The sequence below is a fragment of the Pan paniscus genome, chromosome 7 (assembly GCF_029289425.2).
Source record: "Pan paniscus chromosome 7, NHGRI_mPanPan1-v2.0_pri, whole genome shotgun sequence".
Classification (NCBI taxonomy): Eukaryota; Metazoa; Chordata; class Mammalia; order Primates; family Hominidae; genus Pan; species Pan paniscus.
The window spans coordinates 47,613,849-47,641,273 of NC_073256.2; the positions used below are offsets into that span (position 1 = coordinate 47,613,849).

A 27,425-nucleotide genomic window follows, 5' to 3' on the forward strand; every position below is an offset into this window, starting at 1 on the left:
GCTGTGCTGGCTGATGGACAGCTCTGGTCAGCCCTCAGAGTGGCTGAGCCCTCCACTTGCAAGTGTATTTCATACCCAAGGGCCAACTGATTCGCTGGCATAGCAAGAAAAGCTTTACACGGGGCCACAAGCACCTCTGCGTCCTTGTGGGAATGTGCACTGGCTGCCGGCATCCCTCACTGGTACTGGACTGGGGCCTTGTGGCTGAGTGGGAATCTACTGGCAAATGGAAGGAAGCCAAGTCATCTTCCCTGGCTCGAAGGCTGGACCCAGCATCCTCGGTACCATTCTAGGCCCACGCTGGGCACAGCTGGGCGGGGTGGCTGCAGAATGCAGGCCTCATCAGCGAGCAGGGCCAGGCAACACCAATGTCAGCCCCACAACCATGATCCCCCGCTTCCCAAAACACCTCGTTACAGAACCCCTCCCCCCGCCAGAGGCTGCCCACCTCTGCAGCAGGGGAAAGAAGTCCTCTCACCCCAGTTTGAGGGGAGAGGGGAGGTCCAGTGTGGGGACTAACACGAAGGTCACAGCAGACAGTGGAGTCATGCCTGAGAGCCAAGGAGAGTCCCTACCAGGTCACCTGTCTCCCAGTAGCACCACTTACCTGGGGTCGAAGGGCCCCAGAAAGTTTCCATGGTTCCTGGCTTCTGTAAGCGGCTGAAGTCCAAACAAGGAAAGATGACTCGGAACCGGGGGGCCTCCCGGGCTCTTAAGTCCAAATCATGAAGAGTTCAGCCTCTGAAGTCCATGGGCTGGGGAGGCGAGCATGGCCTGCTGCTGTTCCCCGATCCTCCTCCTCCCAGTCTCAGTCTGGAAAAGCCCCGCCACCACCTTTGCTGAGAACAAGGCCACACCATGACAGGATGGCCTGCCAGGAGCCCCAAAACCCTATGTCGGGGTCAGGGGAAGGAGAAGCAACAAGACTGGCCTCAGACATGATGCAGGTGAGAAATGGTCTGGTTTTATTGAGAAGCTGTTGGTCATTTGATGGAAAGACATATATGGTACAAAATTACAGGTGGTTTAGTTCATTACATGATACAAATCATTAGAGTCTTTACAAGTCATTAGAGTCTTTGGATTTTTTAAACTCCCATTTACTGTGTACCAAATCAATATAATCACAGAATCAAAGTCACTTCTTTATATGTGAACTCTTCGCATTTACACGAATCCACACATAGAGAAGCTGTTCCAAGACCCCCCAACACCATTAGTGTCTGCAGCCCACCAGGAAGGCACCACGGACTTTGTGGAGAGAAAGATGCTTTGGGGTTCAATGGGTCAGTATCTTGGGCAGGAAGCACAGGGTGACTCCCGTCTTGTGTGCGTGCGCACAGCCACCAACACACACTCTCAGGACTTCCTGTTTCACATACAGGGAACCTTTAAGGCAAGAGGAGAAAATGCTAGGAAGTAACGGGGGATCAGAACTCCTCCACCTCTCAGGCTCCAGCAGTCACATTCCCAGCTCCGTTCTCTTGTTGAACCTTGGTAGGCCCAGAAACATCTTCCCCCTCCTCACCTCTGCCCTCCCGCTCCCTCTGGTCAGGCCTGGGTACCCAGGAACCCAGTCACACACCTGCCCTCCTGTCCCCTCTGCTGCCGGATGCAGTGCCCGGGGCAGAAGTGAGCCTTCTCACCCTGGAGCCTCAGTCCTTCATAAGGGCCCGAGGGAAGTGGCGGGGTGGGGCCAGGGATGTTCTGGGCACACAATGGGGAGGCAGGGCCCCCAGAAGCATCCCCCACCCCCATCTCTGACAGCGCCGCATGTGCAGTTACTGCCCTTCCCGGCCTTGGGTGCCATCTGCGGGCCGACCCACACTAAGGTGCCACTCCTGGGGCCTTCCAGGAGCGCGTCGGGAGTCCTAAGGCGGGTGGGCGGGCAGGCGTTCTTGGGAGGTGAGTCTGCTGGTCAGGGAGGCAAGAAAAGAAGATAGAAGACGGAGGCCAGCCCGCCCTGGCCCACCACTCTGGAGACCGCACCTCCTGCCTCCCAAGTGCTGGCCCGGGGTCAGCGGGGCTCACTGCCTTGGTGACCACGTCACTGCACATCCCTCTTTCCCAGCCACAAGCTGACATTAGTCCGCACCGAGAAGCAAGAGTGAACAGGGCCTGGGCCCAAATCCACCTGCTCAAGTCAGGAACTCTGGCTCGTTCTACTCCACTGTAAGTCAAACCGATGGTAAAAAGCACGACACACACGTCCCCCAGGACTTTCCCAAGATGGTGCTATAGGAGGCCGCTGCTGGGGGGATGGCTCAGCCACCACGAAGTGCCAGGTCCCACCCACGCTGCCCATCCGCCACCATTCCCAGAGCGTCCCCACTACACGGCCCAGGCGTTTCCCCTCAGGGCAGCAGCAGTGCTGGCCTCTCACCCAGGCCACAGTGACACCAGCGGACCCAAAAACAAACTTCTCAGTGAAACAGGTTTTAAAAAGAAAGCCGCTGTGCTGGGAAGCGGGTTGAGTTAAAGGGCAAGGCAGAGGTGACAGCTCTTCATCCAGGGACAGGTGCCACAGGGTTCCCTCAAAATCGGCTAAGGACAGGGAGAGCCCTGGAGGAGTGCCTCCCCCCAGGGGCCGGGCCCTCTGCCAGCCGGGCCTCAGCCTTCGTGGCCCTCGCCAACTGGGGAGAGAAAGACAACCTGTCCTCGCAGCCAGGGCTGGGACAGGCCCACCATGGAGACTACTCTGTTGGCGCCTTCAAGTCCCTAGAGAACCAGAGCCTTCCGCAGTGCTTTCTAGATGTTGACTAAATGTGAGAACTAGAAACCAGCTCCAAGAGTGGCTGTGTGAATCTTGACCCAGGACTCCTGTCCCTAGATCGGTGGCCTTCCACATATAGACGCTAACCCCCATCCCACAAACCTGGCACCAAAGGCTCTGGGAGCATAAGTGCCCCAGCAAGGAGGTGGAGGCCACCCCGGAAGCTTCCGGCTGTCCCGCCCGCACCATGCACGGTGGGCCTGGGGACGTGGCTGCTGTGAGGGTCTGGAGACAAACCAGCACACTCCCTGCACCAGCCCAGCCGCCAGGCCCCAGCCCCACACTCTGAGAGTCTGGGAGTTGCCAAGAAGTTAAAATGACCCAAAGACCTTCCTAGAAACCAAAAGTGCACCAAATAAAGTAGCAATGCCTCTTCCTTTGTCACCGACTACAGAAGCCATCATTCTCCCAGGTTTTTGCTCTCATCCAAGTTAAGAGTAAGGCCACTGTGGATCCGCAATAGAGGGATGTGAGGAGGGGGCTTTATCCTCTGCCGTCCCCAGGACCCTCCACCTGGGCAGGAGGCCAGTAGCTCTGCAATGGCCAGAGAGGCTGCAACGTGCAAGGCAGGCCCTGGGCCCCCCTACAAAGGCAGACGACGATTGCGGCTCGCAAATGATTTCGGATTTTGAAAAAATAAATATAAATAAATACATTCCAAGCCTTCTGTGAAGGGAATAAACGGCAAACATAAGAGACTTTCCAGGTGTAAAGATGCCAAAACATCCACAGAGAAACCGCTAAGAAACCCTGGCAGAGGAGGGATGGGGGGGCTCAGGCCCTCGGCCCCCGTCTGGGGCACCAGGACCATCTGCCAGAGCCCAGGGCCCTCCAGAGGCACTTGTGGAACCTGGGACCAGGGTGGGAGGCTGGGGGGTCCCCCAGAGGCACTTGCGGGAAACTGGGACCAGGGTGGGAGGCTGGGGGGCTTGCGGAGTGAGCCAGGACATCCTGGGTGGGTAGGGGGGCTTGCCCTCCAGTGGGGAGGAAAGGCACTGGTTACAATTATGGTTTAGGTTAAGACATTAGTGGGGCCACCAGAATGGAAATGATAGAAAGAGCAACATAAGGCCCCAGGCACAGGCACACAGCAAGATCACCAGGCGCTGCACCACCCAGGGTCTCAGTCCTAGCATCCCCCAGCCCCTGCGGGCACCCAGAACCTTCCATCCACCTGAGGAGGCACAGTTGAGGCCCCCACTTTACCCGGGTACAGAAGAAACAAAGCTTCCAGAGGCCCAGGGAGGTCACCAGCCCTGTGTCGTGCAAAAAGCATTCATCGCCCTGCCCCTGGGGAAGGGGCCACCGGGCTCCTGGCTCCTCAGGGCTGTCACTGGCAGGGCTCAAAAGGGGCCGGGCACCCCCAGAAAAGTTCGCCCTAAGGCAGCGGCTCAGCTGGCCCAGGATTTCCGGTTCTCAGGGTTCTTGTGGCTCCTGTCGACCTTGGCCAGGGCAGCTGTCAGCGAGGCCAGGTTGGTGGCGGAGCCCGAGAGGGTGGCGCTCCGGCGGGCCTCGGGGGCACCCAGCCGGAGTCCTGTGCTGCGCCGCCGCACAGGGCCCGTGGCCCTGCGGACCCGGCTGGGCCTGACCAGCAGCCCATAGCCAGGGTTACACCTGAAGTACTGCTTCCCGCCGATGGAACCGTCATTCTTACCTGCGGGGGAAGGAGAGGGTGATATGGAGGGCAGCTCAGCTGCAGACGCCCCCCTGCACCTCCCTTACCTCTGCAGAGGCCATGTGCCCACACTGCCACCCCCCCGCACAGGCCCTACACAGCCAGCACTCGGACACTGGCCATTGTCTGGCAGGGACTGGCTAAATGAATGTGGCCAGGGCCTAGGGTGACCGCCTCCCAGGACAGTGAGCAGTGGTGACCAAGGATGCACAGCCCCAGTCCTGCAGCCTCAGGTAGGAGGTGACAGGCCCTGGGGGCCCTGGGGAGTGCCTTGTGGAAGCACAGGTGCAGGCCAGCCACTAAGGCACAACTGGCCCGCCTCGTGCGGGAACAGACCCTTCTCCATCTGGACCCAGGCCTGGGCTGGGTGGCGGGAGAATGGTTCTTTTGCTGAATCTATGAAATGGAAACTGGCAAAACTGCCAAATGAGGGCGAGTCAGAGGCCAGCGAGATGTGTCCGGATGGGGTGAGGAAGAGCCTCCTGGAACGGCAAAGGGGAGATGCTCTAAGGTGAAGGATGAGAAAGCAGAGCCCAGGGAGTGCAGAGGGCGGGGGAGACAAAGAACAAAAGCAGGAACAGCCATGGCGATGGGGGGATGGGTACAGGATCTTTGTAGCCAAAATCATCAGGAATTTTCCATGCCGTCTCCAGGGACTAGCCCTGCCCCCAGCCTCACCCCTGCAGGCCCAGCCGCTCCTGCAGCTTCAGCCAAGCCGCTGCCTCCCGGCCCTTCCCTCTCCTGCCCGGACCCTGTCCCCTCCCAGGCCGGCCACGTTCCTGCTTCCCCAGACCCCCGGCACCACCCTGGAGCCCGGAGTGCCCGGTACCCACCTGAGGGCAGGTCGAGCTCCACGCCGACCCACATGCCCTCTTGGAAGTCGGCGGGCCCCACGTATCTAACCACGCCCGTTTTGTGGGCGCCCACGGTGACGAACTCGCCCTCTCGGAGCCACTCCGGGACCTCGTCAGCTTCCTCGGAATCAGAGGCCAGGGCCTGTCCCCCGGCGCCCGGGGCCGGCGCATTCCCCTCGGCCCCCGGGGAGCAGCCGGGGTCCCCAGCCAGCATGCGCGAGAAGGAGCGCAACTCCGAGGCCCGCACCCTCCGGACGCGGAACGGGGAGCCGGGCGCCGGGGCCTCGAGGTCGGGGCGCTCCCGGCCAGGGCTCACGAGCTGCTGGGGGCCAGGGGGCTCCTCGGCGGGGACGGCCGTGGGCGGTGGGGGGTGGCTGATGGGCGCCTCGGGCTCGGCCTCAGGGGCGGTGGGCATGGACCCCGGCGGGGCCGCAGCGTCCAGGCCGGGGCCCAGGGCGTCCGACAGGGTCGCGGTGGAGACGCTGTGGGAGAAGTACCCGCTAGAGGCTTCACTCAGGGGGCTGGGGGGCCCGTCCTGTGCCTCCGGAGCCGGGGTGACCGCTGTGACAGCTATGACAGGCGGCGGGGAAGGCACTTTGGCAGGTTTGTCGCAGATCTTCAAGGCCGGGGCCCCCATCGTCTGCACCAGCACGTCAGGGCCCATCTCCGGCTGAGCCTGCAGCAGGACGGGGAAGCAGGGGCTGAGAACAGAAAACTTTCCAACACGAACCAAGCAGGCAGCTTTGACTTGGAAAAGAGCATGAGGCCAGGGGCAGTGGCTCAGCCTGTAACCCCAGTGCTTATGGAGGGCAAGGCGGAAGATCGCTTGAGCCCAGGAGTTCAAGAACAGCCTGGGCAACATAGTGAGACCCCATTTCCACAAAATAAATAAATAAAGAACATGGCTGGGACCCGGCCAGGCCCTGGTTCCCACACTGGTTCTGCCACTTAGGGCTGCATGGCCCTGGCTTCCAAAGTGATAAAGGTTGAGGGGCCGACGGTGCACCCCGCAGGCCCTGTGCTGTGTGCCCAGGCTCAAGAGCACTGACCATGGCCACAGCCCCTGCCCCATCTACTTTTTACCTTTCATACAAAATAGAATCCAGGGCCTGCCATGCAGGGCCAGCACGCTACAAAGACCAAGGCCCCTCGCCACAGAGGGCAGCACACAGTAGGTGCACGCTAAAACCCTGCTAGGGCTAGTTAGCTTTCCTCCCATGGAGACAAAGCCCCTGCCCACCCCCAACCTCACGAAGAGACTGAGTCACTAAAGAGACCAGAAGAGCACCTTTTTGTCCGGCAAAACCTAAACAATGATCTCATCGGAGGACCGGAACACACTCAGCACAGCCTGGCCAGCTCAGGCACCAACAAGGAGCCACGGGCCTGCAGCCTGGCTGGGCATCCCGAGCAAGGCAGCAGGGGGTCAAGGAGGGGTACGAGGAGGGGGATGAGGAGGGGACAAAGGCTCCCTGTGGGCCGTGGCCCTTTCTCTCCAAGGCTGCTGCTCTGGCTGCTATGGAAAGCAGGTGCCATGTCAGGGGCTGGGGGGCCTCAGACCCTGGAGAGAGGCCAGGAAGCAGCCCCCAGGGAGAAGCCACCAAGTGAGGCCAGCAGCTCTCCTCATGTCGGTCACTCTGTCTGAGTCACCCAGGCAGAGGACACACACACACTCAACGCCCACATCTCATGGGGGAGAGCAGCCACCGCTTGCCCAAATCCTATTGTTTCTGGGGTATTCTTTCATTTATAACTGAAGCCATGTGAAGAGGCTGCCAGATCATCTTTCTATTCCTATTCACAGTGACCGAAGAAAAGGAGAAGGCAGGAACAGAGAATGAGATTGGTGGGGTGGAGAGCACTGCTATCCAGAAGAAATATGTTTTCCGATATTTACGGAAAAATTATTTATATTACAGGAATGGTCATTTTCCATTTGAAATACGGGATTTATTTGAATGGGGAAGCGGCTGAGATCTATAAGTCTCTTACAGTTACTTGGCTTACCTCAGCAGCTTGATAAATCATGCGTTTTCCCAGGAACTGTCCTTTATATTCCCGTTTCCAGGGGCCCTCTTTTCCCCACCAACCACACTTTCAGGGTATGAAATTAACGGCACCTCTTGAGATTAACAGCCCATTTTTGTGATGAATCTCTAGGCTGCAAAATTTACTCAGTCCAATAGATCAATAACTGTCACCAGCATAAATACTCTAAAAGATTAGGCAATCCTTCAATCATTTTTCCTTTGCACATTGTCCATGTTTTATTTATTCTCTTCTATTTTAGTTTTAATATCACTGACCCAGCAGGGAAGAATACGCAAAACTATGAGAGCCGGGAATCTGAACGGTAACCAGGGTCCTGAAATGGCTTCTGTTCCCTGCCCCCACCCCGGGTGAGGCCAGCCACTGTCACTTCCCCAGGCCAGGCTCTCCCAGGATGAGGCCAGCTGCATGCCTCAGATTTGCAAGTATCATCATCCCATTGGCTTCCATGTAAGACACTGGCTTGGGCTGGGCTGGAAGGATCATGGCATTATTCTACAGCAGGCCTCCAGAGGGGAAAGCCCTCATCCAAGGCTGCACTAAGCGAAAAGGCAGGCATTGGGGGCAGAGCTGCAGAGTCAACAAAGCAGGGAGCAGGATGGTGGAAAGCACAGATTGGCACTCCAGGCCCCGTCCCCACTTGACTGGAGTTGATTTGTGAGTTGAAACCCAGATGCCATCTATGGATTATACCCTTGCCACTGAAGAAGACATTTCTGGAGACTTCTGCAAAAGCCCAAGCTTGGAAAACCACCATGATGAGCTATAGAAGCTGCTGCCTTCACTGGCAAGGGGCTTGCTCTGACCATCCTGCTGACCGGGGACACTCAAACCTGCCTCAGAGAAGAGACCAGCACCATTCCCAGGGGAGGGGGCACCCCGATCCCGGCCACAGCAAATTCGTGAATGCCCAGTGTGCACTGGGGTAAAAGGGTCATTCAGATAGAAGTAAATTCATGGAGATCTGAATATTCTTTCTAATGATTGTGCCTCTGTTGCTGTTGTTTTAATAAAGAAAATTTTCCTAAGAAGATACAGCATTTCCTAAGAGAATGAAAGCGCAGTGGGAGAAAATAGATTTGCTATTCATAAGATTAGAAGTGCTGTTGATCTGTGGGAGATCATAAGAGACTATTTTCTCCACAGCTTAGCATTCGTCTTTTCACGCTGATATCATGAATCAGAATGAAATGTAAAACTGAGAATTAAGCAAACATTTAGAAGAAGGAGATTGTTCTGTTTATAGAAATCTCCTCTGCCTAGCTGTGGGCTATTAAGGCAGCAGACTACACTAGCGGTCAAGCACCTGAAAGTTTAGCAATCATATGATTAACACGTTGAAAATAGAAAAGTATAACAAGGAAAATAGAGAGGGAGAAGGCAGTGACCTATATTATAACTAATTACCAAAACAGGAATGCTAACATCAAAAACTGTGGGTGTGGACTCAACAGTTTCAGCATCAGGGCCACCTGCTCGCTGTCGGTGGGGTGGCCACCCGCGACCCAACAGACTCACCTCCTCCATCCTGGTCACCCTGATGTCCGGGCTGGCTGACTGCACCATGATGCGGGGCACGGGCTGAGGAGGCAAGTGTGCAGGTCAGGGGTCGAGAGGACAGAACAGGGGTAGCAGAAAGGCTTCCGCTGCACAGGCTGGAGGGCCAGGACCTGCCCGAGGGGAATCGGTCCATCAGGTGTGCGAGTGTGAGGGGCTCCACACCCTCCAAGGAACAAGGGACCCAGCAAGGGGCTCCTCCCCCAGCCAGGGAAACAGGCCACATGCCAAGATCACCAACACACATGGTGCACTTACACACACGAGGCTCTCTCCCTCCCTCCAATCACATATGCACATGTGAACCGAGGACTGGGCCTGTACAGACAAGCATTATGAGACAGGAAAGATACAGAAAGACTTCCGGCAGGAGGTGAAAGCCATGCCAGGCTCTGATGGCTGGGGAGAGGAAGGAGTGTAGTCACAGGAGGGGAGGAGGAAGGAGGCCAGGCTGGCTGGAGCACAAACCCAGAGCCCAAAATGGCAGGCACAGGTCTGCAGAAGGCCCTGGGCATCGGAAACTAACCCTACTCAGGAGAGGAAGGGGGTCCCCACTGAGTCCTGAGCAAAGCAAGAAGACAGCTGAAGGCCAGAGACACTGACCGGGCGGGGACACAACATGACCGGAAGAATATTTAAAGTCCACAGAGGCAGATCAGTAATGCAACTCCAGTGACAGAGCAGGGGGAGGAGGTAAGAGCCACAGGAAAGGGCCTGGTTACTTGTGGACACATGGGCCAGGGAACATTAAAGAGACAGAGGTAAGAATCATCAGAGCCCGGAAAAGGGAAGGCTCGGGGAGAGAAGGAACCAGAGCATCATTCTGTTGCTGCAGAGTGGCTGTGGGACACAGAAGCAGCCGAGCAGATGTGCTCATCCCGGAAGAAGCTGGGAACATGCCACTTCTGCCTCTCCCCCTACCCCTACCCGACTGCAGGAACCGGGCCTGGCCTCCCATGCTGGGCTCTCATGAGGGCTCCATTCTGCCAGGACAGCCGCGGGTAGGGCTTCTTCCTTGTTGGGTCCACAGGGCACAGCTGGTGGCTGCTCGGTTACTGAACTTCAACTGCCCAGAGATGTGGACTCCATGTCTCCCACCTCCCTTCTCCCAGCCCTCGGCAGTCCTGGTGCTTTGGCTCTTGTGCGTCTGGGCACTTGAGGCCTCGATGGAGTCAGGCCTTCTAGACAGAGCCTGCAGGCGCGCAGCCACACCGCCCAGGCCTTCCTTCCTACTGGGGAGCCTGGACTCCAGCCGTAGGGAGAAGAGTCCCGAAGAAGCCAGCCCGCTCAGCAGGGTGCTCACCATGTTTACAAGCATGGAATAGCCTCGCTTCACCTGAGGGCACCACTATGACCACTCGTGCCTTGGGGCTGCTTTTGGAAGAAAAGTGTAAGAGGGAATTGATTCCACAGAAGGTAAGGGGGCACTGGCAGGATTTGAGAAAAGGCGCAGTGGAGAGGACTCGAGAGGAAACGCAGCGATCAGGCTTAAAGACCTGGAAGGACTGGAGCCAGATGTGGTGGTGCACACCTGCAGTCCCAGCTCCTCATGAGGCTGAGGCAGGAGAATCACTTAAGCCCAGGAGTTGGAGGCTGCAGTGAGCTATGATCACACCACCACACTCCACCCTGGGCAACAAAGCAAGACCCTGTGTCAAAGAAGAAAAAAAGAAAATAAGGTGGAAGGACCAAGGAAATGAACAAAAGGAATGTGTACTTTACCCTGCAAACACTGGGGAGTTCCTGGGGTGGTCTGAGGCCAGGGACAGCTAGGACCAGGGTGCATTAAAGATTATGTGAGCAGCCAATGGGACAGAATGAGGGAGGGTCCCCTGGTGGCAGTTAGGCCATTGCACATGACAAGGCCTGAAGAACAAGACCTTCAGCCTCCACCTCAATTCCTTGACCAGAACAGTCTCCCCTCTGCGCCCCTCCCAGCACTCAGCTCCTTCTGTCCCCACTACTGCTCTCCACGGCCCCGCCTACCGCCATCTCCCAGAGAAGAAAGTGAGGCTCAAGCACGCATCCCACACTGCCATGCAGTCCTCGCATGCCAGGGCTCGTATCTTCATTTTTCTGCCTATAGTATTTAACGTCCCCACAAATGGGAAGGTGTTCAAGGGTATATTTCATGACAAAAGCAGAAAAAACATTTCTCAAACTCCAAAATACTTGCATTCTTCAGCTACATCTTACCTAAAGTGGACAAGATTGGGGAACAACTGTTTCCACAAAGGTGAAGTTTATTCCCCTTAAAGCCTAAAAATGCAAATACCCCAAGGATGGGATGTTAAGCGCCTAACATGAAACCTTTTCTAAAATCACATGATTCCTGCCCTCTGAAATAGAACATGCAAACAAGTTACACTTTCCTTCAGGACCCAGTGTGATTAGAAAAACCCAGTAGATAGATGCTTATTAAATATTTGCTGAAATGGATTCAGGGACTCGACTGACTGCCACTTTGGTTCTCACCCTCCACGTAAAAAAGTTCAGCTCAACAGAGACTGCACCAGGTCCTATCATGCGGGGGGTGTGGCACCAGGTGCCTCAGGCAACATCAGCATCAGAGGCATGGGCTTTGCTCTCAACAGATGGGCAACCTGATTGGTGGGGAACACATGAGCAAATCACTAAAATCAAGGAAGGTGACAGTGGAGTGGAAGCTTCAAAAGCAGAGAGGAGGCCAGGCACGGTGGTTCACGCCTATAATCCCAGCAGTTTGGGAGGCCGCAGCAGGAGGATCACCTGAGGTCAGGAGTTTGGGACCAGCCTGGCCAACATGGTGAAACCGTGTCTCTACTAAAATCCAAAAAAAAAAAAAATTAGCAGGGCATGGTGGCAGATGCCTATAATCCCAGCTACTCGGGAGGCTGAGGCGGGAGAATTGCTTGAACCTGGGAGGTGGAGGTTGCAGTGAGCCAAGATAGTGCCACTGCATCACTCCAGCCTGGCCAACAATAGCAAAACTCCATCTCAAAAAAAAAAAAAAAAAAAAAAGAGAGAGGATTCAGAGGAGGAAAGGGTCATAAATAGAACGGGTGTGAACGCCACATGAGGGGGGCTTTTGGCACAGGCCTTGGGTATGAGTTCAGCAACCTTTTTAAGGATGCCAAATATATCCACCAAGAATACTGAAATCATAACCGTGCGCTCGTCCTTCACACGTATAGCTGAAGTTTTCAAGTGTGTCTGTTTGCACCTTTATGCTCTTCTACATCTCCCCTGTGCAGGCAGTCACCTCCTATTTCAGGGGCTCAAAACATTTCAGATCATAAGTTCATTAATCCTTACAACACATCTGGTAACTATTAATAAAAATGACTGTGAAGTATTTTGCAGCTATAAATATTAAGGAGAAGTCCCATGAGGCAAGTGAATATGAGTATAATTATCTACATTTCACACTACAGAAACCGAGGCTCAGAGAGCATTTACCTAATGGTTAAATGTATTCACACTGCCCTGTAAGTGAGTGACAGAGATGGAAAAGGACTAAGTTCTCAAGTGCTGGCTGAACCTGCAATCACCCTGTCTACTGAGCGTTGCTGAAACTGAACAGATGAGTAGCTTACAGGCAACAGAACGGCTTAGAAATATTCCAGGGAAAAGGTGCCAGTCACTGCTCTCATCATATTGCCCTGTGTTTTAACTCTGGCTTTCACATTCTACATGAACACATGGGAGATGAGGTCAGAATTTTAAAACTTGGAATAAAAGCTGTTTTGGAGACCCCTCTGCCAAGAAGAATAAAATTAACCCCTTGACATGACATATAAAATCTCCAAGGGGACACACCTTGCCTTGCTTGCTCTACTAGGCCACTCAGAATTCCCTCAATGGACGGCTTTTCCATTCAGAATTCCCTCAATGGATGGCTTTTCCAGAACCTTCCTCACGCCACTCCGCCCCCGTGGAATCGTGTTCCACCTAGTGAATACCGATTCATTTCTAAGTCTCTGCTCATGCATGATCGAATTCTCCTGCAACTGCAGGGAGCAGCGCCCACCGGCTTCGCTGTGTCATCCGCAGACACTCACACATGACGGTATCTACATCACCCTGCACTGTCTCTTCATCTGCTTTTGTGGCTCTAAAAGGGCTTCTCTAAACTTCAGGCTCTTGGAAGGAGACAGACTACAGCTCATTCATCCCTGTATTTCCTTACATAAAACAGTAGCTCAGTGTTTGTTGAATGAACAAATGCATACATTACTTAGCAAGTGACATAAAGAAGACTAAATTGTACAGTTACATAGGAATGTGGGAAAGAACAGACTCTGAAATGTGGGCATCGGGGAAGTAAAGCGGAAAAGAGGTCCCAGTTGAAACAAAAAAATAATCACTTCAGAACTTCCCCAACATTGAATTTTCTGATGCATATTTTTTCTTGTTTGAAAATAAATCTTTCATGGCTAACAATCACCCCTTACCCTGAATTTCAGAAATTCTTAAATGTCATTTTTTAATGGTGCTTAAACTAATACAATCCTCTAAGTCTTGTTTTAAACACTAACCAATGATTTAAATCCAAGTATAGAAAATTACTTTTTAGTGGAATATACAAGGTATGTAAGATTTATTTTTGTTACAAATAGCTAGTAGCCAATCTTTCATTTTCCTGCTGCTGAAGCGTGAAAAACCTGAGAAACAAAAGGAAGCAGAGCTAAGTCATATAAGGAAACACCTGCTAACCTCCAAAAATGTTCTGATAAAAGTAACATACAATGGATACAAATCAGACACATTGTGCAGTGGCTCTCGCACCTGCAATCCCACCACTTTGGGAGGCTGAGGCAGGAAGATCACTTGAGCCTAGGAGTTCGAGACCAGCCTGGAAAACATGGAAAAACTCCATCTCTACAAAGATTAAATTAGCTGGGCGTGGTGGTGCACACCTATAGTCCGAACTACTTGGGAGCTGAGAATTGCTTGAGCCCAGAAGGTCGAGGCTGCAGTAAGCCATGATCACGCCACTGCAATCCACCCTGGGTGACAGAGTGAGACCCAGTCTCAAAAAAAAAAAAAAAAAAAAAACACCAACCCAAACATTAAGCCTCAGCAATAATCTAATCAATAGAAACACTTTTCTAAGGTTGTCCTGACCAGGGGCCTGGAAGAGAGGAAAATGAAGAGTTCCGGGAGGTGAGCGGGGAGAACGTGTCCAGCCCTGGCCTGAAGCCTGTGAACCAGCCTCCGGCATGTGAGGCCTTCAGTGACCACCCTGTGCGCCTGGAGGCTCCAGACTCTGACAGGGTGATGTGGATAGAATACGTGAGCCATAACGGCACCAGCACTTTTGTCCATCTGGCAGGTATAGTTATTTTAAATGCATGGCTTGGCATTCTAACTTTTGTGTAAAAACCTGATCACCTCTGGGCTTCCACACGTATCTGCAAGGGGATGATCCCATCTACATGAGTTCTCTAAGTGGTGTCACCAGGGAAGCGGACTGGTGGCTGCCGACCCCTGCCCAAGCCACTGTGCCCCTGCCTGCCACATGCCCCTCCAAGCAGTGCCTCGAAGGACTCAACACCAGAAGGCAACCGTGGGTTTCTGACCCACGTGATAATCCCTGCTGAGGATTCTACCCGCACTCAAATAGCGTCTTCTAACTCCATTCTCTTCAAATCCACTTTCCAAACTACAGCTGGAGGGAGCTTTCCGAAAAACAAAAGTGACCATGTCCCATGTCGCTCTCCACCTTGCAGCTGCCAGGGTTTCCCACTGCAGCAGACAGGGAAACGCTGGCAGGTCCTGCATGGTGTATTTCTGCGGCTCAATCCGTCCCTCCTGCAAACGCTCTACTGATTGATTCATTCCACAAATACAATGACTTGGTTACTCCTAATCACTGTCAGTGAAATCTCTTACAGTCACACGTGAGCATTTAACCGTGCTTTCTCAACGGAAAGCTCAGTTCTGCCACTCCTGAGGCTCTGTAACCTGAGACAGGTGTGCACCCTCCCCATTTCCCCAACAGGGCAGCAGCCCTGACATGGCAGCCACCAGCCACTGGTGGTGACCCAGCACTGAGAATGAGGCTCATGTGACTCAGAAAGTCCATTTTTTATTTTAATTAATAAAGCATAACCTTAAACACTGAAATGCTTTCAAGTATGTTTAGAACAGCCTCGGCATGTGGGTCTGCTTTTTCAACCATAAATTTTATGAATTCTAAATGCAGATCAAGTATTTCCGACGGAACTTTAGTGTCTGAATTGCAATGTGCTAGAAATGTAAAATACACACCTGATTTCAAGGACTTTGTACAGAAAGAAGGATGGGAATATCTCAACCTTTTTTTATACTACAGTTGATATGACAGTATTTTCAATACACTAGGTTAAACAAATGTTATTAAAATTAATCTGACCTGTATTCTTTTTACTTCCTTAAACGTGGCTACTAGGAAATTGTAACTTGCATACATGGCTCGCATTATATATCTATTGCATGGTGCTTGTCTAACTCAGTCGTGTTGTTGAGATGGCACATTAAAATTCCTGGTGTGGTGCCAGGTACGCTGGAAGCTCTCGGCACATTTGTAAAGTACTTCATTGGAATTTTGTGTCTGGTCTTCCTGGATATTTCTAAGTTGGCTTACTAAAAGTACATGTTTAAACAGTCAATAATTTCATCTGATCTAGAAATCACAAGTTTCAAATTAACTGAATCAGTCCCAAAGTCATTCCAAGATGAATTCCACTTTCTTTCAAACAAAGAACCTAAGATTTCATTTATTTACTCATTCGCAAATATGTACCAGGTACCTACTACATTCTAAAGACTGTGGTAGGCACTGGGGGTGTAGTGTGAGCAAAACTAGTCCCTGTGCTCCTTAAAACTAGGCACTCAAGGTCTAACATTTATATTCCTATTTAATTTCAGTTACACAAAACAATTAAAAGGCCTATTTTTCCTATCAACAAGTAAATTATTTTATCACTGCCTATAAGTGAATGACACCATTCACGTGGTCTATAAGACATTAGATATGTATTATAGTCTAACTTATTCTAAGTACTATATAAATAAAATCTTAAATACTAGTATTTCCAGAGTTACCGGAAAAGATATCGCTTCTGATTTTTAGTATCTAGCCAGTTTACTTTACAAACTTCTACATAACAGCCTGGGCAACATACCAAGGCCTCATTTTTACAAAAAAAAAGTTTTTAATTAGCCAGGCATGGTAGCACACTCCTGTGGTCCCAGCTACTCGAGAGGCTGAGACAGGAGGACTTGCGCCCAGGAGTTCGAAGCTGCAGTGAGCTATGATCACATCACTGCACTCCAGCCTGGGCAACAGAGCAAGACCTTGTCAGAAAAAATAAATTAAAAAAAAATAAAACTTCTACATAATACTTAAAACTGATTTAAACATTCATATAAGAAAATTATACACATATATTTTAAAAGATATAATGCTCACTTCATCCAAAAAGAGTTATTAGTTTTTCAAGTGTCCATGAAGGATTAAGGATGCTTAAAGAATGTTTGCTAATCTGAAAACTTTAAAAATAGGGTCTTGTTGGGCAGAGTGGTTCACACACATAATCCCAGCACTTCCGGAGGCTGAGGCAGGAGGATTGCTTGAGCACAGCAATTCAAGATCAGCCGGTGTGACATAGGGAGACCCCGTCTCTACAAAATCAAAATTTAAAAATTAGCCAGCCATGGTGGTGTACACCTGTAGTCTCAGCTACTTGGGAGGCTGAGATGGGAGGATCACTTGAGCCCAGGAGGTCAAAGCTGCAATGAGCCATGATCACACCACTGCACTCCAGCCTGGGCAACAGAGCAAGACCCTGTCTAAAAAAAAAAGCCTTCATCCAGCTTGTCACCAGCTTAATATGTGCTAGAAATAAGAAATGGCTTTTACATTCTTAATGACTGAAACAAATCAAAAGAATATTTCATAACATAAAAATTATGTAAAATTCAAATTTCAGGTTATCAAGTTTTACTGGAACACAGCCAGACTCATTTGTTTAATACTGTCTGTAGCTAGTTTTGACAGAGACCACATGGCATGCAAATCCTAAAATATTTACAATCTGTTCCTTTATAAAATAAAGTATGCAACACTCGGTCTACAGAATAAAATGAACCCCATTCCTAAAAAATGGCTAGCAGATGCACCTCTTCAATCGACTTCTTTACTGCCTCAGAAATCCTCTTACTTGCTGAAGGGAATTTTAGTTACATTTCATTATTTTTCAGATCAGCTACTAAACCTGATTGTGAAGACAACTCTGACATCTTTAAGTATGTCCACTATATTACCTACAAATTTATGGGGCAAGGCTAGACAGCAAAATGCTGTGATTCTGGAAAACTAAAAGAGTGATAAGAGTCTTTTAACAATGACAGGAGTGCCTAAAAACTCCTCCCTAAACTGAACAGAAATCAGTTGCCCTGAATTTTTTTTAAAAAACTCTTTGTTAACTCCAGAACAAGTGAAATACAGCATACTATATCTATAGCTGCTTAAGATGGGTGGTATTAAACTACAGAGAAAATGCTCATATATGTTATTTTTTAAATAACCTGAAAGTTTAAGAAAAATGAAGGCTGGGAACAAGGCCTAGATGTGTTTTTTGTTTGTTTGTTTTTTAAGACGGAGTTGCGCTCTGTCACCCAGGCTGGAGTGTGGTGGTTCAATCTCGGCTCACTGCAACCTCCGCCTCCAGGGTTCAAGCGATTCCCCTGCCTCACCCTCCCTAGTGGCTAGGATTACAGGCGCCCACCACCACGCCCAGCTAATTTTTGTATTTCTTTCAGTAGAGATGGGGTTTCACTGCGATGGCCAGGCTGGTCTCAAACTCCTGATGTCATGATCCGCCCACCTCGGCCTCCCAAAGTGCTGGGATTACAAGCGTGAGCCACCGCACCTGACCGTGTTTTCTTCTTTTAGTTAGGATGTTGAACCTTTACTTGAGACACAAGGATACGTGTTTATATAATTCATTTAATCAAAGAAGTATGTTAGCTCAAAACATCATCCTTGTGTACAAGGCAAGAATTAGTATTTGTGCTTGTTTCTCCCTGTTTTATATAAGGAAGAATCACAGTAATGGAAGATGGATAATTATACAGACATCTTTTCAATTAGCATCAGAGATGGGCAGAGGGGTGCTCTTTCTACACAAGCCTTTATCTACCTACCACACGTGAGGCTATGTTGAAATAGGAGAAAAATATCCCTGCTGTTGATAAGGCAGCCCTAACCAAAAGGGACAGACACATAAATCAAGACAGGCCGGCATTGTGACTGCGCTTTTGATAGTGGAAATTAAATCTGACCATTAACTCTTTAATTCTCCAGATTCATCAAAGATGCCATTTACAGTTCCTAACTTTGAAGTACATAAATAGCTTCATCTGAACACAAACTTCTAGATACATGAAAAAAAAGCTATTATGCCAAATTAATTCAATCTAACTAATTAGAGAGCAGGAAGTTCCTTCAATTATTTTATGTGCTGTCTGAGAAACACACTTGAATATGAGTACAGATTTCATTAATTGCAGTTCATTATTTTCCAGATTAGTTACTAAACTTGCATCAGAAGGTCAAAGACAGCAATTTTGTCAGCTGCCACCTCTTTCAGTGCAGTATTTTTGCATTTCTGGAACTCAGACAGAAATTGATAACAAAAACAAATCTCCATAAAAATGAGAAACATAAGTCCTTATGAATATGTTCAAACCAAAAGATCTTGTAAATTATACGAATATCTTTGTTTTTAAACTTTCTGAATAAACTGTTGACTTTTGTCTTACAAAAAAAAAGATCCAGGAACCTTTCCGTTTCCATTTGATAAACAATATTAAGAAAAAGTAACAGGAAAATAATAACATCTTCACCTGAGAACCTGCTGATTCCAAAGAACAGGTTAATAAGCATCCAAGTTTTCATTAAAGCTTCTCTGCGGTTATGGGTCTGTGCATCTTTGCATGAGGGAGGGAACTGAACATTCTTGTCTGAAAATGTGAAGGACACTCTAATGAAAAGTATTTTTTGATAATAATCATTCCTTCACTACACAACTTGTGTACCTCTTTTCCACTTAACATAACAAAATATAAGGAATGACTGGTAAAAACAGGACCCATTCTATTCCTCAGTCCTTACCTGGATTATTTTATATTCTCATAAACTTTCTGTTTTTATTTTATTTTTGAGACAGGTGTGTGTCACCACACCCACGTAATTTTTTTTTTAATTTTTAGTAGAGACAGGGGTCTTGTTATGTTGCCCAGGCTAGTCTCGAACTCCTGAGCTCAAGTGATCTGCCTGCCTTGGCCTCCCAAAGTGCTGAGATAAAGGTGTGAGCCACAGCACCCAGTCTAACTTCCTGTTTTTAAGTAACAGAAATACTTTTTTTTTTTTTTTTTTTAAAGAGAGCCAGGCTGGGATGGGAGGATGCCTTGAGCCCAAGAGGTTGAGGCCACAGTGTGCTGTGATAGCACCACTGCACTCCAGCCTGGGCGACAGAACAAGAGCTCGTATCAAAAAAAAAAAAAAAAAAGGGGGGTACCTTGCTATCTCTAAACCATTTTCCCACTGTCAGCTGTCACCATTCTCTCTGTTAATTTCATTTCTATGGCCCTACTAGGACCCTCCACTGCTTTAGCAAAACCATCCCTAACAATCCTTCCCCTCCTTGGTGCTGGTATCCCTTGAATGCTTATATAGTCAGCTCTCTTAGTCATTGTTTGGTGAAGCTATAAGTAACTCCTTTAATCCTTCCTCATAAATCATTTTTGATGTTATTCTCTGAAACAATTCCAACTGGTCACTGCATTTCTAGTAGTAATAAATCCAGCACCAAGTACAGTAATCTAAGTGTCATCTAATAATATCAAAGACAGCCCAGGTTGGGGGCTGGGGTTTTGTTTAGATAGGATAGTGTGAGTTTCTGCATTATTACAACTGTTCAGAGAAGTTTTAAGTTTCCAAGCTAAACTGGAATAAAAACATATGTGGGTGACTAAGCCGGAGGATTACTTGAGGCCAGGAGTTTGAGACCTGTCTCAATTTAAAAAAAAGTTTTTTTTTTAATTAGCCAGGCATCATCTCACACACCTTTAGTCCCAGCTACTTGGGAGGCTGAGGTTAGAGGATCACCTGAGCCAAGGAGTTCAAGGCGGCAGTAAGCGATCATTGCACCACTGCACTCCAGCCTGAGTGACAAGCAAGACCTGGTCTCAAATAATAAAATAAAATAAAAAAGCAGTTTGTCTCTTTCATGACAGGTGGGAAATGGGAGACAAATGGTTTCAGGAAGTGTGTTATTAAACATGACTTGCTTGGTTTCCATGTCGATCCCCAAACCATTCGGGGTGTTTTGTTTTTGTGCTGTTTCACATTATAACCCTTAAGCAATGTTGACTATCTAAGTCTTTATGCCATATTAGCATCACTATTTCCCCCTTCCTATATTGTACTATTGATCCAGATTCCTTTTAGGCATATGAATGGGCCTGTATTCTTCTGGACTTTATCTTGATGTTATCTAAACATTGAAATATCTGATACTGCTTATTTTACAATCATTTAATGGTCAAAGACTATTGAAATTGGTGCACTAACAGGCACTAGTAAATAAAAATAAAGCACAAGACTCAAAACAGAGAGGAAGGTTCCGGGTACTTGTGTATTTCTTTAAGGTGCTGCTAAGTCCAGCACTGGATGCCTCACGCAGAGCCGCAGTCACGCCAGTGTGTGCGCAGGGCAGTCCAGCCACCGTCATCAACATCCACTCTGCTTCAGGCTTACTTGATTGGTGACACAGAGGAAGGCCCTGGCTGCAGGGCGACTTTAATTCCATAATGTATATAACACAGTCTCCCACAAACTCTTTGGTAGAAAGAGGGAGAAGTGTGGAGTGGAGAAGGTAGTTACCAGCTACTTGGAACTGAAATGTGCTGGTCTGTCACTCTGCGGCTTGACAAGTGATGTCTACTTCCAGGTACAGAGCCCTGCCTTAGGCCTTATTATGTTCAATATTTCAATAGTCTCAAATGCAGAGAGATTACAGCTTTAGAAGTGTGTGGACAGCCAGAATGTATGCATTATTTAAAAAATTACTCAGAAAGATCTTGATATCCTGGGAATGTTAAAACAACATCAAAGATAAAAAATTCTAGGAATGAATCTGAAGTTCCTCATTATTTTCACACATCAATTAGACCACATAATAAAAGAGAAGTAGTACAGTGACAAGAGTATCAACAGACAAAAAACCTGGTGATGTTACCCGACCAACAGCACAATGAGCTAACACCTTTCAAAAGCAAGCCCACCCAAGCGCAGTTCCACGCTGCGTCGGTAGAGGCCACCATTTAGACGAGGAAGGAAACACTGCCAGCATTTGCAAGCCCAGGGGGAACTCTTCTCATTTCTGGACTCCTCACTTTAGGAAGCACCCTGGCGAGACAACTGTAGAATGACGAAGCGTTTCCCAGATGAGATGTGGGAGACTCATCTAGAGCTGTTAAGACGGGGGAGGTCTGAGAGAACAAAAATTCTAAGAGAGCTATCATCACGCCACTGCACTCCAGCCTGGGCAACAGAGCGAGACCTTGTCACAAAAAATAAATTAAAAAAAAATAAAACTTCTACATAATAGTAAACTTATTCAAATATTTATATAAGAAGATTATACATATATATTTTGGCTGGGCGCAGTGGTTCACGCCTGTAATCCCAGCACTTTGGGAGGCCGAGGCAGGCGGATCACGACATCAAGAGATCGAGACCATCCTGGCCAACATGGTGAAACTCTTGTCTGCACTAAAAATACAAAAATTTGCGGGGCATGGTGGCGGGCGCCTGTAATCCCAGCTACTCGGGAAGCTGAGGCAGGAGAATCACTTGAACCTGAGAAGCAGAGGTTGCAGTGAGCTGAGATCGCACCACTGTACTCCAGCCTGGGCGACAGAGGGAGACTCCATCTTAAAAAAAAAAATTATATATTTTAAAGGCTGTAATACTCACTTCATCCAAAATGATGGTTATTCGTTTTTCAAGTGCCCATGAAGGATTAAAGATGCTTACTTAAAGAATATCTGCTAATCTAAACACCTTAAAAATAGGGTCTTGCTGGGCAGGGTGGCTCACATATACAATCCTGGCTTACATATACAATCCTCCCCACTCCCTTTACTTCCTGGTAAGAACAAACTCTGAGGCAAAGACTGGTTGATTATCTTGTTCCTGTAGAACCCCCAGGAGGGGGAGTAGAGATTGTTTTAGAAGTCCAAACTTCACATTGTAGGTATCAAATCTGATTTTCAAGTGCATGGAACTCCATTATAACAAAGATTACTATTTTAAAAAAATGAGGAACACTAAAGGAGTCTAGCCAATACAGCATTTTTCTTCTTCCTGTTATTTGCAATTCCACAGGCACTAAAAATGCCCTTTTTCAGAGAAGAAACACACTTCAGAGTACAACAAGTGAAAGCATAAAGCATATTTAAAGTATGCTTCACTTGTTGTACCCTGAAGTGTGACCCAAGTAAGAAAAAGTTTTCTTGACATTATCATCTACAATTCTAATTTATTTCTCACAGAGCTTTAGTAGAGATGGTCAGTGAAAATGAGACAACCAAGAGCGTCTCTGATCAACTAAATCCAAAATGAAAAGCTAAGATTTCTCTCTCCTTTGGAAATGTTCTTTAGCACTTCCACCAACCTAGGAAAAGAAGGTTCTTAAATATGTCTTCATCCCTCTAATCCCCACTCAGCCATGCTTCTTTCACCTCTAAGCTGTAAACACAGTCCTGTCTACGACTGAGTAGCACTTGGGACCCACAATCTAATATTACAGTCTGGGCATGGTGGCTCACGCCTATAATCCCAGCCACTTGGGATACCAGACGGGAGGACTTGAGCCCAGGAGTTCAAGACCAACCTGGGCAACACAGCGAGACTCTGTCTCTAAAAATAAAAATATTTAAAAAGTTAGCTGGGCGTGGTGGAGCGCACTTGTAGTCCTAGCTCCTTGGGAGACTGAGGGTGGAGGATTCCCTGAGCTCAGGAGTTCAACGCTGCAGTGAGCTATCGTCGTATCACTGCACTCCAGACTGGGCGACATACCAAGACCCTGTCTCTAAAATAATATTATTATAATCTGTTCACATGTCAAACAATAGACATTTTGCATCTTCTATGTACCAGGCACCATTCTGGCACAACAAGCCTTGCCCTCAAGGAATATTGTGGAGAGGGATAATTGATAAACATATAAACCAAACAATAACTCCTGATAAAAAGGTCAGAAATGGGCCAGGTGTGGTGGCTCACGCCTATAATCCCAGCACTTTGGGAGGCTGAGGCGGGTAGATCATTTGAGGTCAGGAGTTCGAGACCAGCCTCGCCAACATGGTGAAACCCCGTCTCTACTAAAAATACAAAAATCAGCCAAGCGTGGTGGCAGGCGCCTGTAATCCCAGCTACTCAGGAGGAGGAGGCAGAAGAATCCCTTGAACCCAGGAAGTGGAGGTTGCAGTGAGCCAAGATTGCACTACTGCACTCCAGCCTGGGCAACAGAGCAAGACTCTGTCTCAAAAAAAAAAAAAAGAAAGAAATGGTAATGTAGTGCCTGCGTGTATGGTGGAAGCTGTTCTGGTGTGGCTATTCAACAAAGCCCACTCTAGACTCAGACGTCCTTCCTCAGAGTGGCCTTTCCTGAATGTTCTATGGGAGGCCTTTGGGAAGAGCAGCCTGGGTGGGTGGCAGGGCCAGCGCCAGAGCTCTTAGACTGAAGGCGCTTCACATGCTTATAGGCTAAAAAGGCAGCTTATCTGGCTTAGTACTGGTGAGCGAATAAAGAAGAACGAAGATTCAAGGCCGGGGGACAGGCCCTGCAGGGCACTGTGAGCCACAGTGAGAAATTCACATTTCACTCCTTTCAGTGGGAGACACTGGAAGGTGTCACACCACTGACGACTGTGAGGCTGTGAAAGATCATTCTGGCTACTCTGTTTAAACAGCTAAAGCCACGGAACTCAATGAGATTTATGCATGGAAGGAAACAGGTTTAAAAACAAAAAAGAACACCCCCGTTGGAGCTCTGGGCACTGGATGTAAAGACTTGATGGAATCTACAGTCCCAGGAGTGGATCGCGGACCGAGGGAAGGGAAGTCAGGCGAAGGAAGTTGCACTGAAGCCTGGAGATGTAAGTGTTTCCAGCATTATGTTGACGCCAAGTCTGCAGGATGAGGACAAGGTGGTGTGGGCAAGGGGGAGCTCCCTGGCCACCCTGAGAAAAGGGAAATGCCTTCCAAGGAGCAGAGTTCTCACAAACCAACTGGAATGTTCTGGCTTTACTACCAGGTATCTTCATCAAGACCAGTTTTAGATTTATATACTTTATATATTTTTATTTTTATTTATTTACTTTGAGACAGAGTCTCACTCTGTCACCCAGGCTGGAATGCAGTGGCATGATCTTGGCTCACTGCAACCTCTGCCTCCCGCGTTCAAGCGACTCTCATGCCTCATAGCCTCCTTCTAATTCTCATAGCCTCCTGTGTAGCTATGACTACAGGAGCACGCCTGGCTAATTTTTGTAGTAAAGACAGGGTTTCGCCATGTTGGCCAGGCTGGTCTCAAATTCCTGACCTCAGGTGAGCCACCTGCCTTGGCCTCCCTGAGGGCTGGGGTTATAGGTGTGAGCCACTGCACTCGGCCATATATTTTATATTTTTATGAAATACAAAATATTTGTATGAGGCCAGTTTTCCCAAACCTTTGCTCATATGTGCTCAAACAATAAATGAACAGACTGGAGTAAATGAATAAAAATTGCTTATGAAATCTTCTATATATTTCAAGGTAACCTCTAACCTGGGCATTATAAATTATAGTTATTCTCCAATCACTACATTTGTTTCTAACACGCTGTTGTTCCTCTCACTTCCAGAGAGAGCTAATCACTCATTGCCAAAACAGTAAGAGCATGAGTAAGTTCTACAGGTAGCAGGTGATGTGACTTGCTACATGGAAAACTGAAAATAGCTTTAAAGGAGAATAGTAACGATGGCAGGCTGACTCCGTGACTTCCAACGTGATTCCAATTTCCTTCAACCTACATGACTCTGCCTTCACCAAACAGCAACTGAAAACACTGGATAGCAGACTTCACTGAATAAAAATAAGAATCACCACAGACAGGCACTTATAAATGCAGATTACAAGGTCTCTCCAAGTTAGCTATGGGTTCCCAGCGCAGGCCGAGAAACTATTTTTTAAAACAGCTCCTAAATCTGACAGTTCATGAATCACACTTTGTGAAACAATGATGCAGAAGTTTAGAACTGAATAACGTACAAAATAATGACCCACTGGTTCAGTTCTGGTGGATCTCTGGGGAAAAAAAGCACTGGGAAAAATAATCACTGCCTACCTCGGTCCCCACAGGACTAGGCTCCTGCAGTCATAGATTCATTTCAGTAACTCTCAAGCCCCACCATGCGTCTAAATACAATTTAAACAGCTGCAAAATCTTGGTTTTAATTGTTTCATCTACTGTATGTGTATGCTTATTTATATGCTCATATAAAGCTAGATTTTTAAAAATTACATATCTGCATGGCAGCCTGATAAAACTAATTCCTTCTCCCCTGAATATGCATTCATGCACTTAGAAAATTCTTTAGTTAAGTCTCAGACGATTCACCTGGATTACTGCAACTTGAATGTTTAGAAGAACGTGGAGAAGCTGATGTCAAAAGACCTATTTGGACAACAGAACTTGCCCTGTATGTGTTTTTGAATGAGTATAAATAAATCCTCATTTATCATTTTCTGCTGAGTTAACACCTATATAACGCTGGAAATTGCATTTCCAATGGGGTTCCCATTCACTATTGCATAAGAGCAGCTTCCTGATTGTTTGGAAAACCTTTTCGCATTTGCTCTAACACTTACCCTAGAGCTGGGTAAAGAGTTTTAAGAAAAAAGGAAATAAGACAGGTGATCACTTTTCAGTGAAAGAACAGGTTATCCACAGTAGAGAAAACAGAGGTTGAGAGGGAAGGGCACTCATGATATAAAATTGTTTGAAAAAACAAATGAAATCAAAAAATAAAAATAGAATTACATTTTCTACTTGGCAATACACAAACAACGCTAAGTGCACTTCATAAATTTTACTACCGCTGCTCTAAGTGTTATTACCATACATCACATTAGCAGTGTCCTTGGCACTTTTTAAAAGCAGAAAGGAAGGAGTGTGTCCGTAAGTTTAAACAGCTCTGTTATCTCTGAAGAGAGTGGAGGAAAAATGACCGACAGCTGTTTCTGGGTTTAAAAACCCAGTTTAGCCCCCACCCAGAGGCCGCACCTCCACCTCCAGCTTTGGCGTAACACAGAGCACCGGTTTATCAGAAAAACGTTCACAGCTGTTTTCTCGGTGCTTTTTACCTGGTGTGCGAGGGGAGACGGCCGCTTGCCCCTCTTCTCATCGCGGACGGGAAAGAGAGACTTGAGGAGCTTTGGCATTTGCGGCACGAAGGATTTGACAGGATTCAAGTAGGATGCTGCGAGGTTACTGAGTCCTGCCCATATTACAGGGGAAAAAGATAAAACAAATACAATTACATAGACATCTTCTTTCCTGTACATTTGACAGACATCACTTGTCAGCAAATCTAACAAAAACCAAAGGTATCCTTAAAAAATATTAGAGAAACACAGTATTATTGTAGTTTACATAATTTCCCTCAAACATAGTAATGTCTCTTTTTCAATTAAATAGCAGTAACTGGGGTGCTGCCAAAATGCTCTAGTATGCAGTGTTCCTATCAGCATCAGAACAGTAATTCACCTCTATCCTGTCACTAATTGGCACAAGCATTCACTTCTGCCCTAGAATAAAATGGGATTGGTTTTTAAGTCACACTGCCAATGACACAGATGTATAGCTCTTTGTCTAGACTTTAAGCTCTTTGAAGTCAGGGACTATGTCTTATTCAATCTAATTTTTCATAACTACTGAAGGAAGATGATGAAACTGACCTTTTGGGAAAAGGGTAAAGGGTAGTGTTTGAGTTGTCTGTTAAAAGTCAGGGAGAGACGCCCTGAACAACTTACGTTCTTACCTGCTGTTAATTTCCAAAGACTGGGATCAGAGGTACAGACAGGTATACTTATGACATACTAAGACTTCTTCCCCCTATTAATTTATAGTAAAATCTAATCCCAAGTCATAAGTGATAAAAAGCCGTATTCACACAACATTTAGAAATGAACAAGCAAGTCACCTTAAGGAATACATTTGCCTCAACAGATACACACAACTCCCCCCAGATCTCTTCTCCACACTAACCCTGAAAGGATTCCAAACTTACTGGCAATTCAGTTGGTAAATGGATGGATACAGCTGTAAGGTTTCTACATTTTACATAAAGCAGTAGAATATTAAGTGTAAGTATACGGCAAAAAGTTAAAGATGTACATTGTAATCATGAGGGCGACCACTGAAAAATAAAAAAGCA

At 47.9% G+C, this 27,425-nt stretch overlaps 1 protein-coding gene across 5 annotated transcripts in view; it reads right to left on the reverse strand.

Annotated features, from left to right (window-relative positions):
• Positions 1–942: 942 nt before the first annotated feature.
• Positions 943–27,425, reverse strand: part of KIF13B (kinesin family member 13B) — a 194,405-nt gene continuing 167,922 nt past the window's right edge. For 2 of the 5 annotated variants that reach the window (XM_034965908.3, XM_034965907.3), the window contains exons 37-40: positions 26,353–26,486; positions 8,870–8,932; positions 5,282–5,978; positions 943–4,427 (exon numbers count right to left, since the gene is read on the reverse strand). In XM_034965908.3, the coding sequence (XP_034821799.1) occupies positions 4,165–4,427; positions 5,282–5,978; positions 8,870–8,932; positions 26,353–26,486 (1,157 nt within the window). In that variant the 3' untranslated portion in view covers positions 943–4,164. Of the gene's footprint in view, positions 4,428–5,281; positions 5,979–8,869; positions 8,933–26,352; positions 26,487–27,425 lie in introns of those variants that run through there. The other 3 variants (XM_063606685.1, XM_034965909.3, XM_034965910.3) reach the window with 2 other exon arrangements.